Here is a 22,105-nt window from a genome sequence, read left to right on the forward strand (position 1 = left end):
ATCTTCCTTTCCTTGTACTTTAGGAGACATTTGTTGGAGGACTTTTGTGGTGTCTTTCTTGTCATTAATGAGAATTACCATTAATGAGAATGAGTTGACCATTTTTGGATAATGTTTATTACGGGAGACATTAGAAATTGAGCAGTTTCTGACTTGCTTCTGAATCAAGTCTTTTCTGTATGGGGTTTATTTTGTTTTCAAGGAAATTCTCAAATACTTGTGCTAAATGAATTCAGCTTGAAATACACAAAGCGTATACTTCCTGCCTAAAGCCAAGTGAATTATTTTGAGGTTTTCTGCCATTTTGGATTATGTACATTCACTTCAGTGTTCTCTTTCCACTGAAACAGTGCATCTAGGATTTGCATGGGTCACAAACTGGTGGTTTAAAGCCAGTTTAGCCCCCATAATGTCTCATTTAAAAACAAATTTGACAGTTTGAGAATAAAAGTTATATTAAAGGATTATAATCAACTGAAAGTAAGCATCCACAAATCCATACTTAGGTAGGTAGGTAGATAGATAAAATATAGAAAGAATGAATCTGTTAGAAAAGTCACTGTTAGGCAGCTACCACAAATGAACTCAGGCAAGAATAATCCATGGGTGCTGAAACTTGTGAGTTGGAAGTTTAGTGAGGAATGGGATATTTACAAAGTATGAGTCTACCCCTGAATTTCTTATTAATTGTAAAGGGGAGAGTAATAACTTTACAGTAGAAAATGCTAGAGATAACCACCTGAATTGAGTAATAAGAGTTAGTATCACCAGTAATGTTGATCAGTGGATGAGAAGAACAGAAAACATCACCTCTGCCAAAAATGTGTACCCCGAATCTGATGATTCCTTATAAGAAACTCAAATTCAGAGGCATTCTACAAAACAACTAGCTCATTCAAAAACGTCAGTAGCCTGAGCAGCACAGAAAAACTGAGAAGTGTTCCAGATTAAAGTAGAATAAAGAATTATGACAACTGAATTTAATTCATCATCCTAGTTTGAATGCATGGAATGGTGGGAGGGAAGGAGAGAAGTATAAAAGATAGTATTGGGGAAGTAGGTGAAATTTTAATATGGACCATAGATAAGACAGTATCATATCAACATTAAATTTCCCTCTTTAATACTTGTACTGTGACTGTGGGGTGTGTGTGTGTGTGTGTGTGCGCGTGTGTGTGTGTGGAGCAAGAATGATAAAGCACATGGAGCAAATGTAAATAATTGGTGAATCTGAATAAAGGCATATAGGAGCTCTTTATTCTGTTTTTGTAACTTTTACCTTTGAAATTATATGACAATGTAAAACCCATAAAAACAAAAAAGGTGGGGAGTATTCTGGATTTTAAAAAATTAAGGAGACCTGACAGCTAAATGCAATAAATGATCCTTGGCTGGATGCCAGATCTGAAAGTGGTGGTGGTGGTAGTAGTATCCATAAAGGACATTAATGAGCCATTTGGGGGAATTTGAATATGAACTATATATTAGATGATAATGTATTATTGTTAAATTTTTATGATATATGTGGCTATGCAGGAGAATGTGCTTGTTCTTAGAAGACACATGATAAAGTATTTGCTGGTAAGGTGAAGTGACATGTTACCTGCAAATTAATTTCAAATGGTTAAATTAAGAGGAGGAACAAGGAAGGCAGAAAGAAAAAACACACCCTCTAAAACCCCCCAAAATCTTATCTGGAAAAGCTATTAACAGTTGAGAAAATAAAATGGACAGTTTGTTGTATTATTGTTTTGGTCGTTTTCAAATAAGAAGTTGTAGTTATCCCCTTTAAATGGCATTCTCTATTTTTTCATTCTTCATCTTTTTCACTTATTAACACTTAACAGATACCTTTTCTCTTTGTTTATTGAGTATGATCTGTGCTGATATTTTAGTTTTGGTATATACAGATTTGTTGACACTTGTTTAATATTTAATATTCGTTAATATTTAATAATAATATTTAATAAATAATATTTACTAAAATATGAATTTGGACTTTGAAAGTATTAACTTCTCAGTGTACAGATGCCCTCATTTAAAGGAAGCATACTTAAAGGAAGCAAAATGTCATATTTGATGGTGAGGGAAGGGTATTCTTGTCAGGAGAAAGCATTAAAGTTAGTTTGAAGATAGGTGATTCTTTGTTATGTCTAATGGAGTATACTGTTTCTTCTGGTTGAAGTACTTTTTTTCATCTGCTCTTCATTCTGGCCCATCCAGAGCTTACATACCTTACTTGGCCATCTAAAGCTAACCCAGGAGTCTTTCCTTCCTTTGTAGTGTTATTGTACCTTAAGGTGTTCAAAAAATGCCAGTAAATGAGGACGTGAAAATGAATTCTGTATTGCAGGAATAACTTATGTTTAGGTACCATTTATTTGCCTGTTATTTAGAGGTTGAATTATTTTTTAGTTTTCAGTTATAGCTTCTAATAAGATAGAAGCTTCCACAGTGATTATTATCAACTACTATGTGTGTCACAAATTGTAAATGCAGCTTCATTTTAAGGATTCAAGCTAAATTTAGGAAATGGCAGAGATTGAAAATGTGCATTTTTTTTAAAGATTTTATTTATTTATTTGACAGAGAGAGATCACAAGTAGATGGAGAGGCAGGCAGAGAGAGAGAGAGAGGGAAGCAGGCTCCCTGCTGAGCAGAGAGCCCGATGCGGGACTCGATCCCAGGACCCTGAGATCATGACCTGAGCCGAAGGCAGTGGCTTAACCCACTGAGCCACCCAGGCGCCCCGAAAATGTGCATTTTTAATTGTAGTGTTCTTTAACTTTTTCTTGGTAGGTTGTTCCAGTTTTGGTACACCTCCTGTCTGCCATCAGCAGTGTTAGGCTTTACATTCCTAAAGACCTTCGACCAGTGGATAATAGACAGAGTGTTTTAAAATCAATACAGGTACGTGTGTTAATTTTACAAATTTAAATATAAGTTTTATGTAAATATGAGTAGGATTTATAGCAAGACAACTTAAATGCTTTAAAATGTATCGCTTTCTTTCAAAAAAAAAAAAAAACTATAAACACTGCTGTCAGTGGCAGTTCTTTTTAATAAAAAATAATAGCAGATCTTTGTGTAGATTGTCCACTTCTTGAATATACCAACAAAGCGAGTTACTAAAGGAGATCTCATGGAGGAAAACATGGCTACTATTTTATACAAAATATGTTTTGCTTTATTATTTGTTGAGTGAAAATAACTAGACTGTATTAAGAATTTTATGTATAAAATCATATGCCAGGACTTTTAACCATTTTTTAGTGTAGCTAATAAATTAATGAAATAGTTTTATTTTCAGTAGGAAAAATTATGACATTCTAGAATTTTATTTTCCAGTAGGGGAAGAAAAGGAATTTTGTCATTTATTTAGTCAACAAATACTTGGATTAATATTTACTATGCTGCAAAGGCTCTGTACTAGAATTTGAGAAAACAGATAAACAGGACGCTTTCATTAGAGTAGGAATAAGCTGTGGTCCTTAGATAGGCAGGCTTCGTGAATTGAAGAATTCTCCTGACAGTTTTACAGAACTTTATGTGGATAACCTTTTTTTTTAATCCCTAACATACCAAATCCTGTTTTACCTTTAAGGCCTATTGAAGACTCTGAAGGGGTCCCAGGGGGATACTAGCCTCTACAGTGAGCTGTCCCTTCTCCAAACTCACATGCTCGTTATAAATCATGTTAAAAAAAATTTTTTTTTTGATAGGGATCTGGAGCCCTTTAAAAAATTTATGTCTTTCCACTCCATAGTGCACCCCTAGGAAGCAGCCAAAGAAAACATGAGAAAATTAAAAACGGTTTATAGTTGGGTTGTTAAATACAGCATTATTTATAACAATAAGAGGTTATAACAACCTAAAGGTACAATTATGTATTTATTCGTAAGTTGTGCCACATTCAGAACTATTGAATTCTAAATACTGGAGTTACTAATATTTTACACATCCCTATATCAATAAATCATAGTACAGCAATTTAGAAGGAATTTTCAAAAACATATGCATGTAAAATTGAGCTCCACTTGAGGTGCATTTTTAAGTGCGTGTTTCTCTTTGTGCATAGAAAAACATATAAGGAAATATTTATTTACTCTTAACTAATCTTGTCTATAAAATGAAAAAAAATGATTTTAAATTTTTTGTTTTAGGAAGTTCAGAAACGTTTTCCTGATGGTGTTCCTTTATTAGATCCTATTGATGATATGGGCATTCAGGATCAAGGGCTGAAAAAAGTTATCCAGAAAGTGGAGGCTTTTGAGCATAGAATGTATTCTCATCCACTTCACAATGACCCAAATTTGGAAACTGTGTATACGCTTTGTGAAAAAAAAGCACAGGTATGGCAGAAATATTTTTTATCATAAAATCGTATGTATGTCACTAAATTATTGAATATTTGTTTTTTTATTTTCCTTTCCTACTGGTTTCATCAGCTAAAACGGGGAAATAGCTTATCTTTTAAGGAGACTATCAATTCTTACCAGCAAAATAAGATAAAAATCATTTTAATTTGGTATTTGATGGGTTTTCTTCACAGTTTTTTTTAATGTAATACAATTCATATAGCATTAGAGTCACTCTTTTAAAATGTACAGTTCAGTGGTTTGTAGCATATTCACAAAGAACTGCAGCCATACCACTGTCCAATTCCAGAGCTTCCATCACCCCAAAAAGAAACCTCATACCAATTAGCAGTCACTTCATATTTCTCCCATCTTACAGATCCTGGCAACTATAAATCTTCTTTCTGCCTCTATGGTTTTGCTTTTTCTGGAGATTTCATAAAAATAATATCCTGCAGTATGTGGCCTTTTGTGTCTATTCTCTTTACTACATGTCTTCAAGGTCCATCTATGTTGTAGCAAGAATTAGTACTTTATTCCCTTTTAAGGGGGAAAAATATTCCACTTATGGATATTCTACATTTTGTTTAACAGTTCATCAGTTGATAGACATTTGGGGTTTTTCTACTTTTTGGCCTTTATGAATAATTCTGCTACCAACATTTATGTACAAGGTTTGTGTGGATGTTTTCATTTCTTTTGGGTGGAATTGGGTAGAATTGCTGGGTCATATAGTAAGTCTGTGTTTAACCTTTGAGAAACTGTCAAGTTTTTTTCCAAAGTGGCTATACCACTTTACATTCTCACCAGTGATTTATGAAAATTTTTATTTCTCCATATTCTCACCAATGCTTATTATATTGTCTGTGGTTTTGATTATAGCGTTCCTAGTGGAAAGAAGTTGTAACAGTTTGGCTTTTTTTTTTTTTTTTTTTTTTTTTTTTTTTTTTTTTTTTTTTTTTTTTTTTTTTTTTTTTTTTTTTTGTGTTTTGTTTGTCTTTTTTTTTTGTTTTTTTTTTTTTTAAGATTTTATTTATTTATTTGACAGACACACAGCGAGAGAGGGAACACAAGCAGGGGGAGTGGGCGAGGGAGAAGCAGGCTTCCAGCCAAGCAAGGAACCCATGCAGTGCTGGAGCCCAGGATCCTGGGATTGTGCCCTGAGCCGAAGGCAGAGGCTTAACAACTGAGCCACCCAAGCGTCCCAGTAGTTTAGCTTTTTAGAGTAATTAGCTGTAGTCTGTAACCAGAAAAGCATTCTTAGAGCCATGGTGAATAATGAACTTAGGGAAGGTTTTTCAAAGTGAACACATTCCTTTCCATTACCCACTTCTCTTCAACTAGAATCTTATGTACTAAAAAAGTGTCACTTTCTCCCTGAAACTTACATCTCCTTACTGTTAGCTTTTTCAGCTTTTATCCCATGCCACTTGAACCACCTTTGTCTTCCTGTTTCAAAGATCATTATTTTAAGCTCCTTAGGGTCAGGTATTTCATTTTAGCTTACTTATACTCTCCCATATCCCAAATGATCGCTGCTACTTACTGAACATGCTTGGGAGTGGAAACTTCTTGGCTTAACAGAATAGTATGTTTAATTCACAGTTTTACAGCATTCTTTCTAGCTTTCTGTGAGCTAACATAATGGGGCCTCTTACCACATGGGCAACAAACATATAGTGCACCATGCTCTGGTCCACCAGGAAGGAAATGGAGACACAAAAAGCTTTAGTAACTTGTACAAGGATCCTCACTTGGTATCCTGGCCTTTTCATCTCTCACCGAGACCATTCCATTAGCTCCTTCCCTGCTTCATTTACTTCTGTTGCCACCAGAGAGTCATCCTGAACAGGTCCACAACACAAGAACAGACTCTTGAGCTTGGTTGAATTGGTGAATAGAAAGCATCCACAGATGGCGGTATGATAAAGCCACAGAGAGTGACATTATCTAAGTTACTCAGACATAACTGAAAAAGGCCTTAGTGTCTGGCCAAGGGACTAACTAAATACACTTGCTTTGAAAACTCAGCAGTACATAGAAAAATGCTTGTGTAGGTGCATTAAATGCTGATATCAATGTGGACTATGATTACAATTTAGCACAAATAAAAACATATACCAAAAAGACTAAAAGTAAAACCTGAAGTGGTGGTATGTGGGGAATGAGATTACAGTAACTGTTTTTTCCTTTTTTTTTTTTTTCCTCCCCAGTTGTCTGTAAAGTACTTATAGAATGTTTTACAATGAGAGAAAACTACAGAGTTAACGGGGAGGGAGGGCGGAAACCAGTCTTTTTGTGGCCTCCGAGTGACTATAGGATAAATTTCACATCCCTTAGCCCTACCTAAGAAGGCTTCAAAAATCTAATCCTTCAACTCTAACCATTTTAAGTACTCACACCTTTTGAGCAAGCTTTCCTCCTTCTAGGAATTAAGACTCCCAAGTGTGAGGTAGTACATGCATGTTCTTGTAGCATTGTCCGAAAAAGCGAATTTATATAAAAATAACCTCAGCGTTTCATCAGTAGGGAATTAGGTGTGTGACTTCTACATATCATGGAAATCAACATGGACATTAAAAAAAAAAAAAAAATGGGAGGCACCTGGGTGGCTCAGTTGATTAGATGTCTGACTTCAGCTCAGGTCATGATCCCAGGGTTCTGGGATCAAGTCCCGCATCTGGCTCTCTGCTCAGCAGGGCGCCTGCTTCTCCCTCTACCTCTCCCTGCTGCTCTGCCTACTTGTGCTCTCTCTCCCTGGCAAATAAGTAAGTAAAATCTTAAAAAAGAAGAAATGAGGTAGGGGCACCTGGGTGGTTCAGTCAATTATACGTCTGCCTTCAGCTCAGGTCATGATCCCATGGTCCTGGGATCAAGGCCTGCATCGAGTTCCCTGCTTAGCACTCAGTCTGCTTCTCCCTTTCCCTTTGTCCCTTCCCCTACTTGTTCTCTCTCTCTCTCTCTCTCAGATATCTTTAATTTAAAATAATCTTTTAAAAAAAGAGGTCATTTTACATGTAGTCTTTGCAAAATGTATTGCAAATGTGTGCAGATGATTTATTAGGGAGGAGAAAAGGAAACTGATCTTACTTCTGTGGGAGAAAAGCTCCTATTACTATGTAGTTATGCTTTTACAGACATGAATATATCTGTTCTTTTAAAATTCTGTGGGAAAAGATCTAAAATGGCATTATCTAACAGAAATATAATGCAAGCCACTTATGTAATTTTAAATTCTAAAGTAACCACATTTTAAAAAGTGAAAAGAAATGGGTGAAATTGATTTTAATAATATTTTCATTTAACTCAATATTTCCAAAATACATTTTAATAAAAATCATTAAGGAAAAAAAATCCTTCACTAGCAGGCCCTCTTCTGCTAACCAGTAGGTTTTATATGCCTCTGAGTACTTAGCAGTCTGCTCTGCTCTGCTCCTGTGGACATCCTCAATCAAGGAAACTTCAGAAAACAACTTTTTTTTCTAATAGACCTGGTAAGTTATGCTAGGTAGCAGAGAGTTATCTAGAAAGTCTTCTTATCCTCATAGCATTATGACAACATGATTTTCATGTTGGTAAACATTTAGTGTTAGTTACCTACCTTACACAATTGCTATAGGAATGAAATAATGTAAAGCACCAACAGTAGGGTACGTAGTTAGCTGTCTATAAATATCCATTACTGACCATGGTCATTGCCTTTATCATTTCTGCTCAACTGAAGCCTAATAAATCATATGTAAAATTCTAGAGTCTTTGAATTTCAACTTCTGAGTCCCTAGAATTTTCTTTTTGTCAGTGTTTTTCTGAATGTTAAGCCTCAATCTTAGGAATTCATTATTTTCTTGCTACTGTACTGTGTGATATTCTTATCCCAGTTGGAAAGTAGGTAGTATTTACTGATTAGCTGAATTTTAAAACTTACCCATTCTGGAGCATGACCTAAAAATAGTTTTCCTTTTAAAGTATAGAATAAAGACCTTATTCTCTTGGCTAAAGCCGTTTCTAGCTTGAACAACTTTGTGATACAATTAGAAGGCAAAGAGAAGAAATACTTCTCAGGATGTCATGGGGGAAATATTGGTAAACAAGAAATAAGACTCATATACCCTCATCTTTCCTGTTCTCTAAGCTACCCCCTGATTTCCAACGGATGAAAAGCTGGAGCTGATGCTGCTTTGGAAGCATGTTTACTTGTCATATCTTGTCTGGGAGAGCCTATCCTAATTTACCACTGACTTTCTCAACCTCTAGCAGGTTACCTTATCTAGCTGATGGCTATCCAACTCACTCCTTCTTCTAGATCTTTCTTCTTGCTCCTCATTTAAGCAAGAAAACCATGCTGTATTCCCCAAGTTCTTAAACTTATAACAACTCCTCTAAATTTCCTCTCTGCTTTGCCTTAAATTTTTCACATGGATGTTTTATATTTCCATATATATAACATTTTTACTGGTGTTTAATTACTACAGATACATGTATCATTCCTCTTGTGTAATATCCTACAAAAGTTAAGAAGCTCCAGGTATCCTTGCAAGGTATCCTTATAAAATATTTTCTAGGGTGCCTGGGTGGCTCAGTTGGTTGAATGCCTGTCTCTTTTTTTTTTTTTTTTTTTTTTTTTTTAAGATTTTATTTATTTATTTGATAGAGACATAGCGAGAGAGGAAACACAAGCAGGGGAATTGAGAGAGGGAGAAGCAGGCTTCCCAACAAGCAGGAAGCCTGATGCGGGGCACCATCCCAGGACCCTGGGACCATGCCTTGAGCCGAAGGCAGACGCTTAAGGGCTCAGCCACTCAGGTGCCCCAGAACACCTGTCTCTTGATTTTGGCTTGGGTCATGGTCTTGGGGTGGTGGGATCAAACTCTGCGTTGGTTCCATACTCCGTGTGGAATCTATTTGAGTTTCTCTGTCTGCCCCTGCCCACCCTTGTGCACGCATTTTGTCTCAAATCTTCAAAAATACATTTTTTATAATTTTTAATTATTTTAATATTTTATATTTTAACATTTTTAAAAAAGATTTTTTATTTATTTGACAGAGATCACAAGTAGGCAGAGAGAGAGGAGGAAGCAGGCTCCCTGCTGAGCAGAGAGCCTATCTGGGGCTCGATCCCAGGACCCTGAGATCACGACCTGAGCCGAAGGCAGAGGCTTTAACCCACTGAGCCACCCAGACGCCCCTATTTTTATATTTTAAAATGAATAAATCTCATTTTACTTTGTTTACTTTATTGAACTAACTTTATACTTTTATGTGCCTTAGATTGCAATAGATATTAAATCTGCAAAGCGAGAACTAAAGAAAGCAAGAACCGTCCTACAAATGGATGAACTCAAGTGTCGCAAACGTGTTTTAAGGAGGCTGGGATTTGCTACTTCTTCTGATGTCATAGAGATGAAAGGACGAGTGGCTTGTGAGATAAGCAGGTAAAAACTGGTTGTTCTAGAAAACTGATTTTAAAATTGGATGATATTTTTATATAAGGACTATAAATCTTTCAGAAAAAAAGAGCTGTCTTAAAAATAAAAAGTCTTGGGGGTGCCTGGGTGGCTCAGTTGGTTAACCGTCTGCCTTTGGCTCAGGTCATGATCTCAGGGTCCTTGATCGAGCCCCATTGGGCTCCCTGCTCAGCGGGGAGCCTGCTTCTCTCTCTCCCTCTGTGTGCCGCTCCCCCTGCTTGTGCGCGCGCGCACGCACGCTCTCTCTCTCTCTCCCTCTCTCTCTCAAATAAGTAAATAAAACCTTAAAAAATAAATTTTAAGTTAGTAAAGTACCTTCTATAGTAAATGCAGTTTTTGATGATACAGTTAGGAAAAGAGCATTAAAAGAATCTCTTCCATCCCACTATTTAATACAAATGCTATTAGCATTCGGATGTATTTTCTTTTTTCTTTATTTTAATGCATTGTGTATTTTTACATATTCATGATCTTAGTTTATACACAGTTTTGTATACTTAATTATTTTTTACAATTTTGAACATTTTCCCACTTTAAACTTCATCTAATAACCATTATCCTGTTGTAAAGAGATGTTATTAAAGTTTTGGGCTAAGAAACATGGAATTAGAGCATAGCATATTATAGGCCACGGCATAAAACTGGATATAAGATATTGTCTATTTTGGTGATCTTTTGACATAGTACAAATGACTTGAAATCGCAGCAGTCATTTCATTATTTTTGCTGGTTTCTGTGGGCCTGAAGTTCAGGAAGGGCATATTGAATGGTTCTGGCTCAGGATTTTATGTGATTTCCATTAACCTGAAGATACTGTTGTTTTGTCCATAGTTATAACCATTATTCTTACTGAGTTCATAAAAGGTGTTTTTGAAACAGTTTCTTAGGTTTTCACCATGGCCCTAGTGGATGGGCCTGGAGAATTATAGGCTTGTATATGGTTTCAGATGTTTTTGAGAAAGACTTACTCATATTATTCTTATTGATAGTTTAGTTCATATGTTAAGAACTTATGTCCCTAGGGGCCAGGAGGCGATTGTGTGGTAAACTAGAACAATTCTTTGTCACCAAAAGGGGGCAGCAACTACTCAGCCCCAATTATTACAGAGCAATGTGATAACAGATCTTTAGAAAAGCCAAAAATCCAGAATTTTAGGTGAAATCCCTTGGTTTTTAATTGTTCACAAACTAATTGAGAATAATTTTTTTTAGTCAGTGTGTGAGCCAAGTATATCACTTGTTCAAGTTAGATTTGGCATGTCAGCTTCCTGTTTTCCTTAAACCTGCTTTCCTACTTTGTAACTAAAGAATTATAGGCACCACAAGGTTAATAATTTACCCAGGTCTAAAGCTAGGCCACAGCACTGGTTTACTAATTCATATGCTAGAATTACTGTTATTGGAATTACTTCTTTGTGATATTATATACTATTTAACAATTAACAGAAAATTTCTTTTGGGTATCTGCCGCTGGATTTAGTCTTGGGTGAATAGTATTGATTTTATTCTAATATAAGACTAGAGAGAGATTGAGAGAGAGAAAACAGTATCACATGAATGAAAGAATGTTACCTTTCCCCCAGTATTTGCTTCTCCCTCTGCTGAATAAGACCCAGCCACCAACAGCAAAAACATCCTAGACTCCTCTCCTTTCTCTCTCTCTTACCGTCTTCCTGTTTCCTCTGTCTCTGCCCTTTTTAATCTTCCCACTGACTAATGTGCCTTCATTATTTCTTGCTTAGAGTACTGCAGAAACCCTCATTTTTGATTATAGAGATTATGAAGACTCAAGATAGAGTTCTTTTTACTGCTTTCCCAGTATTCTTTTCAAAGCACAGATCCTGTAATTTCGTTGTTTTGGTGAAAGTCTCTGTTTTTCCCTATTGCTTTTAGAATAAATGCCATAATTTAATGTGTTACTGCCCTTTCCTCTCTAGCTACATCCCACACATATTTTTCTCTCAGCAATGACCTTTCCTCACTCCTACCCCAAATCCAATTCCTACATATTTTTTCCTACATCTTCTGAAACTTCCTGTGAATTTCTCTAATCTTATTTTAAGCTCCTCAACTTTTTTTCATAATTGCCTGTATAACCTGTTAGATCACTCTCCTGCGATTACTATTATTTCTTCTCTGCCTCCCACCTTAGTGGTGTGTATGTAGTGATATGTAGTTCTTGAAGTACTCTGGCATTATTTGTGTTGTCCTCTTTGACTTAACTCTCATTTTACCACCAGGAACCCAAATTGAGTATTTTTACTCTTAAAGATTGATAGCTTGTGACTTTATTCTTTTTTTAGAAGTCAAAAAATAAAAGTTAGCTTGTTTTTTTTTAAATAGAGGGAACACCCTCGAAATTATCAAATGGGTCTATTAAACCCTTTTATAAATGTAAGGTACATTGTGGGAACCTTGATTGCAGAATTCTAGAAACACTATCTTTGTAGTCTTTTGTAGCTTCCATTGAGCACAGTTGAGCATTCAGATTTTTTTGTTTTCCATCCATGATGGCAGAGAGAAAACAGTAAAGATATTTTGCAATTATTACACAAATCAGAAGATAACAGTGATGATGGTGAAATTAATCATACAGCAAAATCTTAGACTGTAAGGTAAATTCTCAAACTGTGAAGAATCAATGAGTGAATAATGTATCTCTAAAGACAAAAAGGAAATTTTAAGATTATTTTACTTTCCTTTCTGTTCAGAAAGCAGGAGTTATGTAATGTTTTGTGTTAAGATTCCATTTTACTAAAAGGACTTGTGATAATTGTTTTTTATGATTTGTTTGCTAAGTTGCCCTTGATAGTTTTTAAAAGACAGTTTTAAATACAAGGAAATTGTTAAGAAATAGATGGAGAGATTTAAAAAAAAAATCTGTGGATTAATCATTCTAATCTTTATAATATACTCCTGAATTTGGAAATGTTGTACAGTTATAGAGCAAAGAGGATGGCCTTCCTTTTACACAAAATTACAACTTGTGAAAGTTTTTTAAAATAGTGTATTTTGGTGATTCAAAAGAGGAACCAAAAATAATGATTAGCTAGAGTCTTTAAAAGAGATGTATTTAAAATCTGCAGCCAGTATGCTGGGATAATGTTAAGTGCAGGAGAAAAATGGAAGTAATAATAAGCTAGTACCTATTGGAGATGTATTTGAAATTTGGAATTGTATTTACTACATGGGTATTGTCCAGATTCACAGATGACAGTTGATGAGCAGTATTGCATTTAAAGTTGCATTTAAAGACCATTGGCCATCTTGGTAATATACATTCTCAGTGATGGAAATGCAGTGTGTGTCTCCTGTGGTTACATATAAATTCTTAAGATTTCTAATGAAGTTGTTTTTCATTATCCCTTTGTGTTATAAAGTATTAAACAACTGTTAAATGGATCCTTGGACCCAGAGGAAAAATGGGGGGTGACTATCTTTCCTGGAATACTGAGAGTTAAGAAGGAGTTCCTTATTTCAGTAAATATTTGCATTTTGGTGTTTCCTAGAATGGGATTTTTACATGAAATAACCATTTTACATTTATTATTGATACATTGGAAAATATAAAGACCTGCCATTTTCTTAAATAAATCTTTGTCTCTCCTCATTGATCCCTCCTTATGGTCAAGTAATAGATTTTATTTAAAAATTTTCTATATTTTAAGCACATATGTATACATTTTGTATTTTTATATTATGACATTTGAAAATTATTCTTTTTTTTTTTGTGGTGATCTAGTGCTGATGAGCTCCTTCTAACTGAGATGATGTTTAATGGCCTTTTCAATGACCTGTCTGCAGAACAGGCAACAGCACTACTTAGCTGCTTTGTGTTTCAAGAGAATGTGAGTTAATAGATTTAACATACCTTATTTATTAATTCACACATCCTGTAACGTAAATATTATTATGGATATTTTAAATTATAGAAGTTTCATATTTTATATATTATGGCTAATTTTAGTCGGAAATCACTATTTTAACACAAATATCTAAGAGAATATTAAATAATTAAATACATATTATCAGAAAGGAGAGTGAAATAAGATTTTATTTGTGGATAGTTGTTAATCATATTCCAAGCCTTTAATTTCTTCTGTAACCCAGTGCATTGTTTGAAGATCTGGTCTGGTCAGATAGTCCTAGAAAGAAGAGGATGAAAGAATGAAAATAAAATTAGGCAAAAGAGTGAAAATAAAAGGGGGTAGTGAGGTTAAATTAATATCTCTCCTCCCACTAATGGAGAATAACTATGAAGCAACTGATTTTCTGAGTGGCTGAAGTCTTAGTTGTCATAGGTAAGGTTTGAGGGTAGTGGCTATGGATTCTCATTGCTGGTTTTGCAGCAGTTTTTTCATTGAGTGGTTTCACAGTAATTTTTTCATTGAGTAGTTAGTTCGCTTTCAGCAACTCTTAAAAATCAGAAAATGGGGGCACCTGGGTGGCTCAGTGGGTTAAGCCTCTGCCTTCGGCTCAGGTCATGATCTCAGAGTCCTGGGATCAAGCCCTGCATCAGGCTCTCTGCTCAGTGGGGAGCCTGCTTCCCCCTCTCTCTCTGCCTGCCTCTCTGCCTATTTGTGATCTCTCTCTCTCTGTCAAATAAATAAATAAAATCTTTTAAAAAAAAAATCAGAAAATGAAGTGCTTGGTGGCCCACCACAAAAACACTAATCTGTCCTTTACTTTATTTCAAAAACCAGTATGATTTGTTTAAAAAGTAAAATGCATGTTTTACATTTTGAACTTTATTCATTGTGGATGAAATAGACAAAATAAGAAGACAAAGACATTTGCCCTCTAAAAATAATTTAATACTAATTTCTAAATTTTTATATCTTTTACCGCGTACACTTAGTTTAAACTTTCATATGAATTGTATGTAAGACAAACTTTTTTCAGTTCTGCCATTGATCTGTTTGTTAACTATTTCCTTATTTATGAAGCAGGTTGAATACATTACTTGTTGAAATAAGTAGGACCTTTTCTCTCCACTCCCTGATTACTGATTAGAATTCGTTCCTAGAGTGGCAGTGATAAGAAAGAGGACAATAATCCCAAAACAATTGACACTCCTCTGAGAATGCCAACTTTGCACCTGTGAAGTAATTTGCATATGAGGAATTCATTACTTCACAAAGTACTATGTTTGGCTGTTGTTTTTCTTAGGTTCAAAATTTATTACATTAATTTCTGGAGTAATTTTTAAGAATATCTATCAGATTCTGTTTGAAAAGACCTAAGTTTGAAGATGATTTGGAGATTGGTGCTCTTCTGCCTATGTCAGACTTTGTTTTATAGCTAATTTCTTGGATTTGTTATTCTGTTTTGTTTTTAATGTAGCAGTATAAAAGTCCTGTTTTGGGGCACCTGGATGGCTCAGTGGGTTAAAGCCTCTGCCTTTGGCTCAGGTCATGATCCTAGGGTCCTGGGATCAAGCCCTACATCGGGCTCTCTGCTCTGCATGGAGCCTGCTTCCTCTGCTTTCTCTCTCATCTGCCTCTCTGCCTATTTGTGATCTCTGTCAAATAAATAAATAAAATCTTAAAAAATAATAGTAAAAATAAAAGTCCTGTTTTCTGAGAGACCAAGTATGTACTTCCTCAAAGGGGTTGGACTTAACCAAACCATTATTCTGAAATTTGTGGGGAAGATGTCGCTATATGTGGTTAATTAAGATTTGTTCAGTGAAACCACACTGTGTTGTATGTAGTGTCCTCAGTTTTTTGTGGTGGTGCCTTTCAACATCAAGATGGAAAATTACACTACAAGTCACATGGAATTTTGTTGATACTTTTAGAAGAATGTTTTCTAGCCACATGGAAAGGTTAAACTTAAGAGTAAAGTAATCGTTATAAATATGAAGAAGTCTGCTTAATATACTAACTTCTTTTTCAAAATGAGTTCTTTCTAAAACTGTGTCCCTGCATTTTTTATATCATTAAAAGTAATTTAAAGATTAAATACGATCTTTAGAATATAAATATCATGTAACTACCAATATTTATTAAAAATCTACTGTGTGTACTGCCCAGATCTAGGCACTAGAGATATAGCAGGAATTTTTGCTTTCCTGATAATCATATGCTAGTAGATGAAGGTAAACAATAAAAAAGTATGCACAGATTATGTCAAATGGTGATGAGGGTTTTGGAGGAAAGTGAAGCAGAGGAGGCAGATTGAAAACACTGGGATAGGGTTACTATTTTAAGTAAGTGATTAGTAAAGGCCTCACCAAGGGAGTGAAATTTGAATTGAGACTTAAAAGGAGAGATGAAGAAACACATTGTATATACACCTGGTGAGAGAGCATTGGTGAAAAAACGTTTAAGTTATTTTGTCAGGACCAGTGTCTTCTACTTACATTGACCAGAGAGGAAGTGGTCAGTAACTGTTGACCATGGATTACTGAATATCAAAGATGTTAAGTAGTCTTGAGTTCATAAACTGAGTTGTTGAGTTCATGGTGACCATTTTGTTTTTTCATCATTCATCATGGTTTTTCTTCTTTTTTTTAAATTGGACAGGAATAATACAGAGCCTAGGTCATTATTACGTAATAAACATAAAACATGCATAGCAAAGCCAGTCCTGTATAAATACTGATACTTAAAATAAAGGTGTAACTGTTGCAACTAACCTGTAATAGCTTTTTAAGAGAATTTACCTGTTTAAATCCTGTCTCTCACACACATACATAACATTTTTGTAATAATTTTGTTTTTGTGTAAGGCTACATTTGTCAGCCTTTGTTCACAAATAACCGTCTTTATTCTAATCACAACAGAATAGGGTTTTGAGGATCTCACCTTTTCTTTCTTTTTGACAGGGTAGGAAGCCAACACACAGAATCCAAGCCACTTGTCCAAGTTCATTTGCCTAGTTAGTAATACCTGGGTAAAATAAAAATTGAGAACATGACTTTTAATGTTCTTTATCCCAAATTTTTGGTTTCCACAGAATTAGAGTTGCCTAGGAACCAAAACTATTTCAAAATCCAACTGTGATAAAATAGTTTATAATAGTTTTGATGTAACTAAACTACTTTGGGTGTTTATAATATTTGCTCTTACTCCATTCCATTTGTGGTCAAAGAAAATAGCTCGTAAATTGTAAATTTAGCAGTGTAATATTTTCCTCTGAAGTATAATAATAATATAATTTAGGATGAAAGGAGTGGTAATTTTGCTTACATCAGCTAAGGTCATCAGAAACTCTAAGTGCTAATAACTAAGGTCTTATTATTTGATATTGATAGATAATATGAAAACTTTTTTTTTTGTTACAATAGAAAACATTTTAAACTTTGGTTTTTACATCCTTTTCTTTCATAGTCTAGTGAGATGCCCAAATTAACGGAGCAATTAGCAGGACCACTTCGTCAGATGCAGGTATGAGTATGTTGAACTGCATGCTTTATGAATAATATATGTAAAATGAGCATTTTTGACAGTCTAATCCTAGTATTTATCATTCCACAGAGACTACTTCCTTCAAAGTTAAGTATGTTACTTGGTCTTAGTCTTGTCATTTAATGCTATGTTGGTAACATCATTTGTGATTTTTACTTTAATAATTAAATATTCTCCCCCACCAGTGTAATAAATTATATTGAGTTATTGTGAGTGTAGATTTAACACTGTAGTGTAGATCAGCAATATCAACAACTCAGTCCTGCATTGTTTTCCTTGGTATTAAGAATGACATCTTAATGGACTAGAATTAGTTTGCTTAAGTTTTTGTATGTTCTTCCATTGTAGTTTACAACAAAATTTTAAAACATGTTTTCTCCTAAGAAATTAATTATCCTGGGTCCTTAAAGCCCCAGTAGCTTATAGTAATGAATTTGTATGTTCTATGATTTTCTTAGGATGAACTGATTTTATCTACCTTTAACACTGGACAGAGAGGGAAATATGAACTATATGACACTGAAAGAGAGGGAAATGAATCATAAAAAGAGCCTCTTCAGTGGAACATTTAATATTCCTTATTACTAAGGATTTTAAACTTCTAGAACCAGGGAAGTTTGTATAGGACTAGGCAGTTTTGACCTTTTATATTACCAAGGAGAAAAGAATGAATCTAAATATCTCAGTGTGGCGGGGAAGGGGGAGATTAAGATTTATATTTTTTAAAGCATTATTGAGGAAAAGCATTACTTTTCCATAGGGATTTGTATCTTTTTCAATCTGTTTGTTATTGATGTCTTTGAGGGTTTTTTTGGTTGCTGTTAATGAAAGACTTAGAGATTAGTTAAATGCTACTTTTGAATGACTTTAATGAAGAGTTTCTTTAAAAAAAAAAAAAAAGTTTTAACTGGGTGAAAATCACGCTCTTGATAAATTTTTCTTAATTCAGTGTAATGGGGAAACATTACAGTTGGGTCACTTAGCAGTGGAAAAGGCACTGTAACTACTTAGAAGTACAGCGTATCCAAACTGTGGGCGTAAGAATCTAGGAAGAAAAGGGGGTCTTGTGGAATTCTGGCTCTGGAAACCTAAAGAAAAAAAGTACGCAAGTACTTTAAGTAAGGAAGAAATTTTAAGTAAATCTTTTATCTTCAAAGGAATGTGCTAAAAGGATTGCAAAGGTTTCAGCAGAAGCCAAACTGGAAATTGATGAGGAAACTTACCTAAGCTCATTCAAACCTCACTTAATGGATGTAGTATATACCTGGGCAACTGGAGCTACATTTGCCCATATCTGCAAAATGACAGATGTCTTTGAAGGTATGTTTAAATTCTGTATAGATACATTCCTTTCTTTCTTTCTTTCTTTCTTTTTTTTTTTTTTTTTAAGATTTTATTTATTTATTTGACAGAGAGAGAAAGAGCAGGAACACAAGCAGGGAAAGTGGGAGAGGGAGAAGTAGGCCTTCTGCTGAGTAGGAAGCCCGATGTAGGGCCCGATCACAGGACCCTGAGATCATGACCTGAGCCGAAGGCAGATGCTTAACGATTGACCCACCCAGGCGCCCCCGTACATTCCTTTCTGATAGAAGAAATATACTCAGGACGGCATTTCTTTAACTAAATAAGAATAATACATTATTTTTAATTTTTGGTAGTAAATGGAATGGTAATGACATCACAGATGATCTAGTAAGTCAAGTCCGTGTGAAATTTTTTAAATCTCTTGGCAGTAATCTAAGGGCTTATTATATTAATTCCACTAAAAGCAGAGCTGAAAATGCTGTATATCATTGCATTTCTAATAATAGACTTGACCTCAGTGAGATGCTGTACTTCAGCATGAATCAGATTAATGAGCAGTCTTTTTAAATAAAGTCATTAAAAGACTGAAGAATAATTTTTATTCAACTGAACAGAAATTTTAAGAAGAAAAAATAAAGGCAGAGGGAATGTAAGAAATAATATTTATAAGAAGTGAAAAAAAGAGTATCTAAGGGAGACCATTTTAGAAATGTTTTACTCATTTCAAAAAGATTGGCTTATATAGAGAATTATGATAGTGAATGATATTTATCAAATTAGATATTTACATTGAACTTTTTTAAAAAGTGAAAGTAAATGAGCTTGGACTTCAGAGAGATAAGAGATTATTATAAGAATACTTAAAATGCTATTGTTTGTAGCTCTGTTTTAAGAAAAATTGTATTTTTGACACTCGATATATATACTTTTTAACTGGTATTATTAAAGACCGATCGTTTACTGAGTTTATGAATCATAGATTTTTATGATGCATAGGTCAAACATCTCTGCAACAGAATATTAAAATTTTCTACTTTGAACCTTTACTCTGCTGAACTTCATGGGTTTTAAGGTTTAAATTTTAAAGTTTTTAGTAGTATATATATTTTTTATTATGGTATCTGAAATTTATTTCTAATCCTCCATTAAATGATCATTTAGTAATGTGGTTTTAAATCTTTTTCTGAGTATTCTCTTACTGAGACCATCATCATTTATTAAAGTGACTACCGTGTGCCAGGCATTGTGCTAAGCACTTTATATAATTTAGATCTAATCACCAAAATGGCAACTCAGGGTAGACATTTTACTTGGCACAAGAAAGCTGAGTTTTTTTAAAAGTAAATAATTTGCCCAAGATCATAGAGGTGTGGTATATGATGACACTATGATTTAAACCCCAGCTGCTGATTACAAGTCACATGGTAGTTAATAAGTTCATCTAAGCACCATAATGCCTTATCCTTGAATTTTGGATCACCTAGAGACTTCTTAAATCCTGACCTAGATTGTACCATCTCCATCCACTGACAGTTTGTTCTTGTAGGAATGGTAAGGAGGTCTGTAGTGGTTCACAGTGGGATGCAATAGCTGAGGATATCAGGAGAGGGAAGCATGACACTTGACCTTGCTTGTGAACACTGCTTCATACACAGGAACCAAGGTCCATATACGACCGCTTATGTGGTGTGAAGGTGTAAATGCAGTCATACAGCCCCCACCACTCTTCAGTCTGGCATCTTTTTGGAACATAAGGCTGAAACTAATGACTGTTCTATGCCGAAATAATTTTAAGATTTGTTAGTAGCTCATATTTATAGAATATCTGCTTCTCTGAGAAGTCAGACACATGACATAATAGTGGTTCATAGCAGAGAGTAGTTCCTTTTGTTTGTTTGAAGAAAAATCAAGAGGCAACAGACCTGTACATAAAGGGTGCCCTATAAAATTGTCCTTGTGGACTGTTTTTTATGTTCTTTGTACTTAAAAGGAAGAGTTGTCACAGTATAGGAAGACAGATCAGAAACTGCTAAAATTGATAAGGGTTTGCAGTTCTCCAGAGCCTACTGGCGTTCCTGAAATCCATTTTGCTCCCTTTCGATTCCTTAGAGTTATTTCTACATCACAGCTTGTGTGAGGAATCAAAGTTTTAAAATCTGAGGAATTCCATTTGTAATTATAACTTGAAGTTTGCTCTAACATCAGTGTAATCTTCATGTTTTTCTGGTCTGGGTGTCATTGTATCAGCTATACTTTTTCTTTCTAAAATTGGAATGGACTATATATTAACTCTTAGGAATAAAACAGCATAATTAAACAGCAAAAAACAAATAACTGAGAACCTTGATTTACTTAGAGTATTTTCTTTTTCTAGCATACTGTGTGCCTCCCCTTTTTATCGTGCTGTTACTTAGTTCTTCCATTTCAGAATAGCTGTTTTCTCCTCATCTTGTTATTGTACATGCTTTATATAATTGGAAAAATACTATAATCAAAGCTCTAGCCCATAGTACATTGTGTCTTTACTTTGATGGGCAGAAAATGATTGCACTGAAAGTTTAAAATGCCCTTCACTCAAACCATATTTGTTTGCAGTTAGATTGTTAATTTTCTTTTTTTTTTTTTTAAGATTTTATTAATTTATTTGACAGAGATCACAAGTAGGCAGAGAGGCAGGCAGAGAGAGAGGAGGAAGCAGGCTTCCCGCTGAGCAGAGAGCCCGATGCGGGGCTCGATCCCAGGACCCTGGGATCATGACCTGAGTCGAAGGCAGAGGCTTAACCTACTGAACCACCCAGCCGCCCCTGTTAATTTTCTTTTTATATGAAAATTTAATTTATATGAAAAATTTCCTTTATATGGCACTTCAAGTCATGAGCCTCAGAAGTAGTAGTTTTAAGTATTTTTCAAATATTAATTGGCACAAAGTAACATTGTAATGATGAATACTATGTGTTTGAGGGGATGCCTAATACAAGAGAAGAACTTATACTATGACTCAGTTGAGGAATTTTCAAGACTTCATACAAATTATTATTTCTTCTGTTATCACCCTGAAAAAAATGGTAAGAATGTAGTTATTTCTTATTTCTGTCAAACTAAATTGGGAAAGCAATTTGAAACAGTATTTGTAGAAGCTCAAGCCTAGGGTTTCAGTCTACTGATCTATGTAGTAGATCCATGGAAGCTTTCAGTGGCCATTAAATTTTATTTCTGTCTGAACAACAACAGTATTATAGTCTTCACTACATATGAAAGACTTGCTTTTCTACTCCTTCACCACAGTTGTTCTCCTGATGATGTGTGCTCTCACTTGAAACTGTTCACCATGTAGTGCATTCCGACACTGTCCTTCCACTTGCACTCTTTTTACACCCTGTTTTTTTTTATTTTAAATCTTAAAATTCACATTTTAACTACTGTTTTTTTAAAGTACACATGAATTATAACAAATTTTGCACCCTGTGTTTTTTTTTTATTTTAAATCTTAAAAGTCATATTTTAACTACTGTTTTTTTAAAGTACACATGAATTATAACAAATTTTGCACCCTGTGTTTTTTTTT

The 22,105-nt window shown here is 34.6% G+C and overlaps 1 protein-coding gene across 1 annotated transcript in view; it reads left to right on the forward strand.

Annotated features, from left to right (window-relative positions):
* LOC111156866 (Ski2 like RNA helicase 2) overlaps window positions 1–22,105 on the forward strand; it is a 111,536-nt gene that overhangs the window by 82,587 nt on the left and 6,844 nt on the right. The window contains exons 20-25 of the mRNA XM_022517971.1: window positions 2,800–2,910; window positions 4,164–4,352; window positions 9,627–9,790; window positions 13,566–13,671; window positions 17,158–17,214; window positions 18,393–18,555. Of these exons, the coding sequence (XP_022373679.1) occupies window positions 2,800–2,910; window positions 4,164–4,352; window positions 9,627–9,790; window positions 13,566–13,671; window positions 17,158–17,214; window positions 18,393–18,555 (790 nt within the window). The remainder of the gene's footprint in view (window positions 1–2,799; window positions 2,911–4,163; window positions 4,353–9,626; window positions 9,791–13,565; window positions 13,672–17,157; window positions 17,215–18,392; window positions 18,556–22,105) is intronic.

Source organism: Enhydra lutris, unplaced genomic scaffold (assembly GCF_002288905.1).
Source record: "Enhydra lutris kenyoni isolate GAN:26980312 unplaced genomic scaffold, ASM228890v2 scaffoldscaffold50, whole genome shotgun sequence".
In the NCBI taxonomy this organism is placed as follows: domain Eukaryota; kingdom Metazoa; phylum Chordata; class Mammalia; order Carnivora; family Mustelidae; genus Enhydra; species Enhydra lutris.